Below are 12,728 nucleotides of genomic sequence, written 5' to 3' on the forward strand. Positions count from 1 at the left end.
TTAAGTGTAGTGACAGAGTGAAATGTCAGGGAAAGTAGGGAGGCATTGTTCATAAAAAGTAATAGAGCCATTGTTTGAGCACGCGAAAAATTACAAATTATACAGTGGATTTTGAACTGAAAATTTGCATAAACGTTTGAACTTTGAAGTAAGTCTCAATTTCTAATTTATTGAGTTAGTAAATTCCTATTTAAATATTTTCCTAAATAGAATTCTAGGACGTTTCTAAATATTCTTAAAATTGTATTTGTTGGATCTAACCTAAAAAGGAGGAGATTATCGATGTAAGTTACATGCAATCAAGTGAAATCCCTAAACTAAAAATAAAATATAGCTTTTAGCACAAATTATCACAAATTATCACCCAAAACGCACGGTGTTTGTTTGCTGAGAAGAATATTTCCTCCTCGTTCCAACAGTTTCTTTTGAGAATAGCGCAAAATGATGAGAAGTGGTTATATTCCTAGTAGTTTCAAGCCACCAATGTATGGCGACTTATATAAAATAACGGTGTAGTTCTACGTCAACAATGCGGTCGTATCTTGGACACAACCTCCTATAATTTTTTTTATACCATTTACTCGAGCTCCTTCCTTGTTAGGAACTCTGGCCTGGTGCGTGGCGCCTGGTTGCCAACGCTGGTGGGTGGTTTCGGATTTGAAACTAGACTTGTTGTTAATTAAACTTAAGAATTGAACTTAACCTGAACCGTTTGAAATAAGAAATTGAACTTTAAGATTTGAAATTGAACTTGAACCTTGAAGTTTGAAATAATAAATTGAACTTAAACTGAACCGTTTGAAATAAGAAATTGAACTTTAAGATTTGAAATTGAACTGACTTTATTTAACAAAACTTAGACTATATATACACAATTCTAAGCCTAGCTAAATTCTAAAAGAGAGAAAAAACGATCTCTCTTTCCTACTCTTTCAGATAACCGAGCCCATATCCTTTATCTGCCTGCTATTTCCTACATGTAAATACTATCCGCTTATCTCTGCGGTCCTATACCTATTCCCTACTTCGCTCTCGCTAAAGGGGTCCAATAAATTTTCACTCTCTAACTATAGTCGGCAAAACATCTAATCTCTACGCCACCCGCGTAGGAACCTAAATAAACATTCTGGCTTACTCGCCTTTTTCCGTTTTCGGCCCTTCGCACATTCATGCGATAAGGGACGAACCTAAACTTGGCCAATTGCCGTCAATAAATATTTATTATTTTCGTCTGGCGCACTATCTGGGCCGCACTTGATCCATTTCGAGGATCGTGCTAGTGACGTAATGTTCTGTGTTCGTTTCCTTTCTTTCTCCGACCTTCGCACTTATGCGATAAAGATCGAGACCTAATAAACTTGTTGGAAGCTATACAATGCATAGAGAAGGAAGGAAAAAGGGTGAGCTACATGGCCGCATCTGGCATTGGTGATTATTTTTTCGAGCGTTTTCGAGTTCCTATGCGCCTGTTTTCGCTTCAATAACATTATTTATATTTGTCATTGCCGGCCCCGCTTATCTGAGTCCGTAACAATAATGAAAGCTTATGTTTCTCATGCGTGATATTATCACTACGGAATATTATTTTTGCAAATAATAAATATTGAATATCTTTGGAGTCGTCATCATATGACCAAAGGTCGCATGAGTGCGAATAAATGACTATAAAAATCACTGTAAATTTTTTTTAAGTTCTATTTCTATTTGTAATCTAAGGAACTCGAAATTCCCTAGATGCTTGTGCGACGGACCGAGCGGTCCAAGGCTTTTTCTTTCAATTAACGGAAACCACGACCGCTCTTCACTCTGTCTAGATACCAACTGACCACCACCTTTTATTTTTCAATCCCTAATATATATATATATGTTTCTTACATCTAGGGGCTTATCGCAATATGTTAAGCGAGCTTGAGATAAGCACGATCCTATCGTAACACCAGAGCATAAACAAAAGCCCTATCGTAAACGAACACAATCCGCAAACAAGGATCGTGCGGGAGAGATGTATTTATTTAGGCCCGGCTTCGACCGACCTTATCACAAAAACTGACTCACACGATTCTCAATAAGGATCGTGCGATAAAAATGTTTGTGTTTATTCAGGATTAACCCGACCTATCTATTTATGACTAACACAATCCTCAATATGGATCGTGCAAGAGAGATCTATTTATTTAGGCTCGAGCTTATTGATAATTTAGGGTATACAAAACCCGTCTGGTTTTTGGTTGCTGCACTTGCTATGAAGGCAAGACTTTTCGCCCGTCCTCTCTCGAGCGCTTCGTGATTAATCTAGGGAACTTATTTCCCTAGATATTGCCAATTGAGGCCTAAGAATCACGTTTTTCCGTCCAAGAATGGATCTTCCGAATATGTCTGAGCCAGAGAACTTATTTCCCTGGTCTCGCTTTGATAGTCTCTTAAGGGCTAAGCCCGCTTGAAAATTTCCCGTAATCGCGAATACGTTTCAGTATCAGACGGCTCCAGATTGGTCCGTCCGAGTGAAACGCGCAACTACTTTCGGATAGGAAATTTTCAGTTTTTGGTTTTTTATACCTTTTTTGTTTTGCGATGGCTGCCTGGTCTCCTGGTTCCTTCGGATTAAATGCCAAGTTTGTAGAAGTGGATTTACAGTGATTTATTTAAAAAAAAAACTTAGACTTGAACATAGACATAGACTTGAACTTTTGTTGAACTTGTAGGTGTTGAACTGTCGAATTGATCTTCGATTTGGATTTTTGAAATGAACTGATTTTCTGGGCAAGAATCTTAAGTTTATATACCCGAGATTCCTACCCAGCCTAAAATTGTGAGGAAGAAAAAAGATCTCCCTCCCCTGCTCAGACAACCGAGCCGTGGTTTGTCTATCTCTTATTTCTATCCGTTTGTTTTGCGGTCCTTCGCCCTCACTTAGAGGGTTTAATAAAATTCGGCTGCCTGATAAATCTTACCCGCCTGTTCTGAGCGGTTCTAACCTTATCTACTTATCTTATCGCTTAAACGCATGCGTTTAGCGTCCTATTCTTCCTTCGGCCCTTCGCTTTCATGCGATAAGGGGCGAGACCATGCGGCTAGCAATTAGACTTTGCCTTCCGCACGGAAACCTAAACAAACATATTGTCGCCACAGCACTATCTTGGAATTCGTTCGTCAGTTCAACGAACGAAATTTCCAACGAACGACATGTCAAATAACCAACCGATGTCATGAGCAGCAGGCCAGTCGATGTGCTGATATTCAGTTTGTTTTTGTTTACTTTCTAAAAAAGCAAAATATTTCGAAGTAGTTTGCGATTAGAAGCATTTTCGGTTAGTTTTGCTCTACAATCTGTTCCAAAAGTCATTATTGAAGACGTAATTGAAGGTAAAATTTGTCTGCTTAGTTGAATGCTGAAATTATTGAACCATTCAAATTACACACATTTCAGATGGCCGATATAATCATTCATTCCGTTCGCCAACAACAGGCCAGTCCTGGAACCGTATACCACGCCCTTTATGGACACTACTTTTTGGGTATTTCCCAAAAGAATTTGGCGATCATTTACGGAAAAAGCCTGTCCACTATTTATGGTTGGATTCAAAAGTTTGAAAGCGAGGGACTTTACCGAAGGAAAAAACGAGCTCAGGTCTTCAAAAAGTTCCAGTCGGAAATGCGACAATGGTTGGTGGAGCTTTATTGCAAGCATCCTCTTTTATTTTTGGACGAAGCCAAGGAGATGTTCCAGGCACATTTCCAGATGACAATAAGTACTTCATCCGTCTGTACTATTCTGCACGAGGCAGGCCTGTCGTGGAAAACCATTGAGAGAAGAGCTATTCAAATTCGTATGGAAGAAATAGTGCGGTTTGTGAATGAGCTCCTCGCCATACCATGGGATATTTTCAATTTAGTTTTCCTCGATGAGGTGAGTATTGACAATAGGGGCACGTTACGTCAGAAGGGATATGGTGTCGTAGGAAAAAAGTTAATTTTCAGAGGAGAATTTTGTCGCCGTGCTCGTTCATCGTTCTTATGTTTCCTTGGCGCTGATGGAATCCTGGATAGTTTCTGGACTGAAGGCACTTTTAACAGGCTAAAGTTTTTCGAATGCTGCCGAGAGTTTGCCTTGCGGAATCCTAAGGTTCAAAGATATCCAGGATTCCATTCAGTATGGATCATGGACGGTGCGAGGATTCATTGCGACGTTAATCTCATTCGCTATCTTCGATCCATTGGGATCATACCCATATTCCTTCCGGCGTACTGCCCCTTTTTCAATCCCATCGAGGTGATCTTTGGCCTCGTGAAAAAACGTCTTCAGAGAGTACACCGGGAAGGTGAACAAATTCTGGCTGAAGTATGTGAAGCTATGAACTACTTCAAAGTTTATCCTTGCCAGAAACTGTTTGAACACTGTGGATACTTCCCTGGAGGATTTTTCAGCCCTGAGAAAGGCTTAACGCAAGATCCAAATGAGGTCGATTTGAATATTGTTCCCAATTAATATAAGAGCAAGTTTTGAAACGTTTACTGTTAACAATAATGAACTATCTGAAACAAATAAATAAAACTCATGAAGACCGTGAAACTATTGCAAATAAAACTTATTTTATTTATTCAAAACCGTAAAATCAAAACAAGAAAAACACTTTAAGAGTGATCAACATCGGGACAATCAGTTACTTTCTCCGCCAACACTTGGCTCACTTCGGACTCTTCTGGTCGGATTGCTGATTGCACTGCGGTGATAAAATCTCCAGCGGCTAATCCTTTTGTTATCATTGCTTCGAGCTTGCGGGAAACGTTGTTAAGTATTCCAAGTGCTGCTGAAATTTCTTCCCTTATTTCAGCCGCTTCTTTCACCCAACCAGCATTCACAGTATGAGCCACTGTGACACCCCGATGTACTGACTGCAGGCGGGCTGCTTCTGACACATTTGTCCATCGGAAGTATTTGGCGAGCTCCAAAGGCGGTGCGGGATCAATTTTCAATTGCTCTTGCTTGTGAGCAGGCGAAGAGTGGATGAAGTTGGCCCACAACATCCACGAGCTTTGATGTCCCTCTAAATCCAAGTGAGTTTCCTTAAGCTCTTTAGCCAAAGCAGCACAATCACGGGTCGAGTGGGCTCCGGCTCGGTCTGAGTTTGTTGGCGTAATGAGCGTCTTCAGTACCATTTGGTGCTGGGCATGCGTCTCCACGTTGGTCGCATATGGATGCACAAAAACTTTGATGTTTTTATCCTTCCATGTAGCAAGGATTCGTGGAGTGATGGCAGAAACATTGTAGGTCTTCCTTTTGGTCGTGTCATGCAGAATGATGAATCGTTCAATGTCTTCTTCATCTGGCATTTGCTTCTCAGACCATGTCGGAACGTCATTGTCAAAATCAACTTGCCGAGATACGTGTTTCTTTGCAAGTTTCCACATGAATCCGATCACTTCCGGCACTGTATCTCCACCGACATTCATGGTTCCGATTTCTCGAGGGCGCATTTGACTGCGAAAAAGTCGTCGAAGAAAGGTCCCTTTAAAGAAGAATTCCAAACTCTTCGCAGCATCATCTGGCAACAAAGTCACATCATTTTCCTCGGATGCACCACTTTCTTCGTTTTCAGCTTCCTCCGTCGTATTATCGGGCAACAATGAGAATTCGACATTCCTCGAGTTCCCATCGTCAGAGACCTGGGTCGTATCCAACAAGGATTTCGAGAATCTGAAAGTTCCCGACGATCCAGCCACCGGAGATCCCGCTGTTTCCTGCTCCAGGAACTCTATTCCGTCGTAGCTGCAAATAGTTCAATTCTGTTGAAGATCATCCTATTTTTTTAATAGTTTGTTACTTACTTGTCCTTGTTATTATCCATGTTAAACTGGAACTGGAGGATTAATGTTCTTCAAGCATTTTTTTTTTATTTACCACAACGAGGTGAAACAACGAAAATGTAAACAACAACAATAACGTTGAGGTAAACAACTAACCATGGTGCACCAATCCATGCAGGTTGTTTTGTTTGTGGTAGTCGTCTTTTTATTGTACAAGATCAATAAATGTCAACAGATGAGCATTTCGCATAAACATTCATAGTGTAAAAAGAAGATTTTGCTACGTTTTTTTAGCTGCATGAGTTTTGATTAAAAAAATCTTAATTCCGTTGCTTAAAAGCAAAATTTGAGAGTAATCAAAAATAATTGCCGTTTTTCATGCTTGAAAGAAGGACTACCATGCATCTAGAAACTATGGAACTTCGTTAGTCAAACGAACGATGTTCGCTTCCAATTTTTCTCCGGATGGCCGATATCATCTTGCACGCTCTTTTTCCTTCTTCGCCCTCATGCGATAAGGAACAAACTTGGCTAATTGCCGTCAATTGAAATGTTCTAGTCTGACGCATTAGAACCGAAACAAACAAGTGCAAGATGTTATTTTTGTTTTTCCTCTTTCTTATCAACATCTGGTTGAAAAGAACCTAAACTTGTCAAACGTATTTATCGTTCGCCTAAGCTGAGTCAAAACATAAGCCGCTTGGGTTTGTTTATTGAAATTGCTATGTGCCTCTTCGCATTGCATTCAAGTAGTGCAATAAATCACGCGTTATCTTCTAAGCTAAGGAAGAGAAACAAGTCCCTTTTCGCTGGTATTGATTGTTTACATCTGTTTTGAAAATGCGCCTATCGCGCTGCATATTTATTATGCGCTTATTTGTGTTTGAAATAATTTTTATTACCGGCTATCTGGGTCCGTAACACTATTATTTTTAAAAAATAATGAAAGCTTATGTTTCTCATACGTGATATTATCACTACGGAATATTATTTTTGCAAATAATAAATATTGAATATCTTTGGAGTCGTCATCATATGACCAAAGGTCGCATGAGTGCGAAAAAATGACTATGATAATCACTGTAAATTCTTTTTAAGTTGAGTGCGAAAAAATGACTATAATAATCACTGTAAATTCTTTTTAAGTTCTATTTCTATTATTTTTGAAAAAAAAATAATGAAAGCTTATGTTTCTCATGCGTGATATTATCACTACGGAATATTATTTTTGCAAATAATAAATATTGAATATTTTTGGTGTCGTCATCGCATGACCAAAGGTCGCATGAGTGCGAAAAACGACTATAATAATCACTGTAAATTCATTTTAAGTTCTACTTCTATTATTTTTGAAAAATAATGAAAGCTTATGTTTCTCATGCGTGATATTATCACTACGGAATATTATTTTTGCAAATAATAAATATTGAATATTTTTGGAGTCGTCATAATATGACCAAAGTTCGCATTGAGATATGCCCTTTACGAATGGCATATTCGGATTTCGGATTACTGATATACGCATCGACGTCTGTCACACGAATGTATTTCTCTTACCAAATAACTTACGAGCTAAGTTCGCATGAGCGCATATTACATGTTTATTATTGTTATTATTGTTGTTTACGACAAGCGTCGAGCGGGGCGGTATGTTATTGTTGTTAGTTGTTGGAGGTTGTGTACAGGGAAGTTTTCTAGTTTATTTTTCTGTAGTCGTAATATTTTTTTATATTCTGCAAATAAATCGTTGAGTACTTCTATTTTTCCTTGTATTCCTTCCAGTAGCCTTGGTCTTTTCCTGTTTTTTTCAGGTTTGAATGTTCCTGTACCAGAACTGCTTCTATTTCCTGAAGCCTATCCATCTGCAGAGAGCATTTTCTTTCGTAATTATTAACGCAAATACCGCTACGTAGAGTTTTTATTTTTCATTTTGTTTTTCTCTTGGCGCATTTAGTTATAATATATGTAGCTCGTATGATAGTGTATATAGTAATGAGAGAAAAAATAATTTGGTTATTTCCCCTTTTTATTTTTGAGTTATTTATTTTCCATATCCTTTAGGGGGTGGCTGCATTTGCCTTGCTGCTTTTAAAGCTTCCGCCCGTGCACATGTTTTATAAATCTTGTAGAGTTTCGCTATAGTAGCTACTATCAAGATCACTAAAATTATCCAGAGTATTATTTCCTGGTTCGCGTGCATCTCTGTGTGGTGTTCCACATGGTTCAGGATCGTGACCTGTGGATCACCCTTATTTTCTATCTTCTGTGAGCTGAATATTCCCATTTTAAATTATTATTTTGATAAACTACACTTTGTGGATATTTCACGTATTTGTCTGTTTTTTTTCAAAAGAAAATATTTTTTTTTTAGTTGTAGCGTCCAATTAATCGAGGGGTGAAGGGGGGGTTGAAAAAAGAAATCTTGCGAGACCAAAGAGAGAAAGAGATCAAGACGGACACGTCGAGGTGGACTTGAGGACTACTGCGTCGTACGGGTCACGCTTGAACTCTTGGTGCAAAATTTCTTAGGGTTTCGGAGAAATGAGTAACGCTGTGGTTAACTCTCGTGGTGTGGTGTTTAGTACAATAAAAGTTTGGCTTGTGGTTATACATATTTATATTTGAGGTCATAGATCTTTACAAGTGAGCCATATGGGCATCACTGGGAAATGCTTCCTACCGGCCCTGATTTGGCTCTTTCGTCCGTGACATTTCCGTCCCTGATAAATCGACTAGATTTATGACAACTTGACACGGACCTGTATCTTCTGACCTCAATGTTTACGTTCATGACTCATTATGTGGTTTCATTAACCAAATTCCTGTTCTGTTTTGTGTCAACGTACAAGTGATCTTGAACTAAGTGATCCCGAACTACAATAAACTATATATTTTAACTCACGCAGGAGTTTCTGCAATTGGAAATCATTTCTTCTTTCCCGTAGGAGTTTACAAATTCGAGTAGCTTAAATTTCGAGCGTCTATAACTTACTAAAGTTCATACATTTGGTTTACAACATTGTATCTGCTATGGCCTCTTGTTGCCTAGTTATACGATGTATTCGGACGGCCCGGTTGTTCCTTGATCCCGTTCTCCTTCTCTGTCCAGGCGCTGGCACTGGGGTCAAACGATACGATTTGAAAGGTGCATTACGAGCGTTTAAATTCAAACACTCTACGCAGTAGTGGAACGCCGATGCAAGAGATTGGGGTTTGTAATTATTGCAGAATAAAGATAATGGTTCTCCTAGACCTCGGATAAACGTATCTGGGGCCATCATATCGTATCATTTAATTAGAGCGGCTTCATGCCCTTTCCATGTTTCATCGGTAGAGATGGCTGAACTTATAAGTGTAACTTTTTCGCGCACTCTACTGTAGTAGAGATCAATTGATTCGTGTTGTTTTCTAACCATCGCTTTTAATTGATTATCGAGTGTCATGAGGTCACGTTTGTCAGCATAATACAAACGTAAGACCTCTTTGATTTCATTCCAGTCAGTCGGTGTGTTGTTCGATACCAAAATGTCATTTGCCTCGTTTCTAATTTTCCGTCTTACGGTTTTTAAAATCAGGTGGTATACGTAGCTATTTCTAAAGTCGTTAAAAAGTTCGAGACAATCTTCCACATCGAGAATCCAGGTGAATAATTCTCGTGCATTTCCGTTAAAATCTGACAAATTATTTACTATATTTTCTTTGTCCAAGAAACTAACAGAGGTGTAAATAGAATATAGTTGCGTTGCCTGATGTTGTTCGGGAGCGGAAGGTGCTTCCCTGAGGATTAGGCGTGCGGGTTTCAAAATTGGATTTTGATTTTCCATTTTAAATGAAGGGTATTGGGGAATTGGGATGCTCACTTCACTTTCACTTTTCGCTTTCACTTGCTTTCAATTGCTTTCAATTATTTACCTTTTGTTTGTTTACGTTAGTAGCACTTTAATTGTGATATTTCAGCGGGTCGCTTACGAGTGGTCCGGGTTCGCCTCTGTGTAAAGGGTTATAAGTTTCAACACTATCCGCAAGCGGCGTTGTTTTATTCTTAATATAATTCCTTTCGTGGTTTTTTATACTCACGGGACAACGCCTCGGTCCTGGAAAGTCCTATTAAGTGCCGGTTGGTTCGGGTTCTCTTTTCCTGGTGTACTCCTTCACTTTGCTCCTACGCGCAAGTCCGTCAGTTGACGACAGATGGAATTCGGGTCCGGGGTAGAAGTAACTTAGAGCAAGTTAGCTCGGAGCGGCTTTACTACTTCAGCAGCACTATCCTATTACCAAGTTGAGGTCCCTATTTGGGCGCCAGTTCAGACCTGAAGGGTCGGTTCGGATTTTTTAAAATTAGGAAGCGTTTCCTTTGACGGTCGAAACAGAACTGAAGTGTTTTATTCTATCTTGGTTTTAGGCTTACATAAATTGCTTATGCTAGCATCCGCGCCTTGATTATAAACAAAAACAATTATAAACAAAAATAAAAGAATTCTAAACAAAAACAATCACGCTCTGTTAACGGGCTGGTTTCCTGGAAATCGAACGCTGTGTTAGGATATCGTTATCTCGCATGATTCGTTTGGTGTGGCAAATGATGATTCGGATGTTTACTTCAATAACTACTGAATATTCTCTATATATTTCTATTTACAATTCGTTGAAACTATAATTTTTAACGCGTGATATTATCACTACGGAATATTATTTTTGAAAATACTGAAACTTGAATGTCTTTGAAGTCGTCATCATATGACCAAAGGTCGCATGAGTGCTAAAAATTGACAACATAAATCACTGTAAGTTCTTTTTAAGTTCTATTTCTATTATTTTTGAGAAATAAAATATAACCACTGTGATGAACCGACCGGTCTTCGGCACTGGCTTGATACCAAATCATGGACCTTTCGGAGGAAAAATTGAACGCGCCCGGCGCGGTAGAAATTCTGAGTATTAATCCCCGAGCTTGACTGCCTCGAATGCTTTTATTATTCGTCATGTTTACAATTCTTGTTTTCTTATTTACTAATACAAAATTTGGCGCGCGCTAAATTCACGCTCTTCGAATGGCTTTATTATTTGTTATGTTTACAATTCTTGTTTTCTTATTTACTAATACAAAATTTGTCGCACGCTTCCTCGTGCTGACTCTGCACGCGATTGTGTAAAGAGCAACACAATTAAACTAGGGCAAATTTAGCATACGCGGAAACAAAAATCAACAACAGGGCCGTTCATCTCCAAGGTGGATGTACTTTTGTAAATTGACAACAACGCGCGTGTTAAAATGAAATATGGAAAAATGGAGCGAAGCATTCTCCAAGCGTCTCTATAATAATGTCTGAAGCGATTAGGGCCGCTTCAGTGATTTCTTTCAAATTCTATTTCAATTTTTTTTGAGGAATTTATTGAAGCACTGGTTCTTTCTTTCTTTTCCTTTCCAGTCAGAAACGACGAAACGCGAACTACCATCCGCGCGGCAAACGTTTCGTGGAAAAACTCTTCTCGAACCTCACCGGCTCGAATACTTTTATTCAACCTTCTATTTTTACAATATCTACCTTATTTACTAACATAAAACCTAGGGCGCGCGGTCGTCGCGCTGAGCTTCCGCACACAAACAAACTAACGATACCGCCGGCTCACTGTTGCGTCGTCACGCTGAACTTCCGCGCGCGCAAGCGACCACACAATAAGGCAAGGCGCAAATTGAGTAGCGTATAGCGCTCGTGAACGAACACGAGACCACCAACACGATTCATACGTGCCACAAACGTAGCGTGGTGGAGCGCGTATTCAGTCGCAGTTTGGTGTAAATAACGTGCCACTCGCATACAATGTCTGATTCACACAGTTTTGCGCGATATATTTATTTACTAACACAATCACCCGACCGGTACGACCAGCACGAGAAACTGTGGTTCAGCCACAGCGTCACGCGAGTCGTGTCTGACGAGCGCTCCACAATCTCGCGTCATCTTGCCAATTTGCGCCGTTCTATCTGTTTTCATTAGCAACAAAAACAGGCGCTATATCGCGGCAAGTTACTCGCGCTATACGCGTCTCAACTTGCGCCTGGCCTAAACAAACAAAAACTAACTGTAGCGCGACAAATAACTTCACAACCCCCAAAAGTGTGCCAAGTTAACAACGGGGTTTTCAAATTAACTAAATACATCCGCTTCGGACACATCCGGGTCGCTACATTATGATCAATAACTACTGGAATTTTTCTATTTATTTCTGTAATCTAGGGAAATCGAAATTCCCTAGATGCTTGCTATGAAGGCAAGACTTTTCGCTCGTCCTCTCTCGAGCGCTTCGTGATTAATCTAGGGAACTTATTTCCCTAGATGTCGGCAATTTTGGCCTAAGAATCACGGGTTCAGTTAACACGTTAACTGCCAACTACGAGATAACTCGTAGATTGCGATATTTTTAAGGACGCCAACTACGAGTTATCTCGTCCTATGTTTACTTACCATTTTTGTGCATTTACGATTAAACTCGTAATATATCAGTGCTAATATAGATAGATGGCTTCTAGGAAAAGAACAAAAAATCAATGCTAGCTTGCACGAACAGGAAATTTATTTAGAAACTAACAAAAAATATAATTATAAAAATTAATTGAAATTCAAGAGGTATTATGCAACCTCTTGAATTTCAATTAATTTTATTGATTTTTGTGGAAATTCTTAAAACTATTTTCCACACAAAGGGCTGGCTTCTCTTTGCAAACTGGACAGAAATAACGCGTTTCTCGGCGTTTTTTTGCTTGGGTACATATACGACAAGGCTTTGTTGGGCGCTCTTTTTTTCGGTAGGTGGCAAACTCTCTAAATAATGTAGCTCTTGCAATTTAATTTTTTCTGAAACTGGTTGAATTTCTTCAGCAATCAACGCGATGAGGAAATCTTCTCTGAACTTTATTAGTT

The 12,728-nt window shown here is 39.2% G+C and overlaps 3 protein-coding genes across 14 annotated transcripts in view; 2 read left to right on the forward strand and 1 right to left on the reverse strand.

Moving 5' to 3' along the window:
* The window catches only part of LOC129780236 (ras-specific guanine nucleotide-releasing factor 2-like), a 536,608-nt gene that overhangs the window by 403,306 nt on the left and 120,574 nt on the right, over nt 1–12,728 (forward strand). The window lies entirely within an intron of this gene.
* Nucleotides 1,683–6,643, forward strand: LOC129780239 (uncharacterized). Its single transcript, XM_055788290.1, has 2 exons — nt 1,683–3,363; nt 3,428–6,643. The coding sequence occupies exon 2, from the start codon at nt 3,428–3,430 to the stop codon at nt 4,484–4,486; it is 1,059 nt and encodes a 352-aa protein (XP_055644265.1). The 5' UTR covers nt 1,683–3,363; the 3' UTR covers nt 4,487–6,643.
* On the reverse strand, nt 4,227–6,330 carry LOC129780238 (uncharacterized). Its single transcript, XM_055788289.1, has 2 exons — nt 5,827–6,330; nt 4,227–5,767 (listed from the first exon to the last, which is right to left on the reverse strand). The coding sequence occupies exons 1-2, from the start codon at nt 5,844–5,846 to the stop codon at nt 4,633–4,635; spliced, it is 1,155 nt and encodes a 384-aa protein (XP_055644264.1). The 5' UTR covers nt 5,847–6,330; the 3' UTR covers nt 4,227–4,632.

The sequence above is a fragment of the Toxorhynchites rutilus genome, chromosome 3 (assembly GCF_029784135.1).
Source record: "Toxorhynchites rutilus septentrionalis strain SRP chromosome 3, ASM2978413v1, whole genome shotgun sequence".
In the NCBI taxonomy this organism is placed as follows: Eukaryota; Metazoa; Arthropoda; class Insecta; order Diptera; family Culicidae; genus Toxorhynchites; species Toxorhynchites rutilus.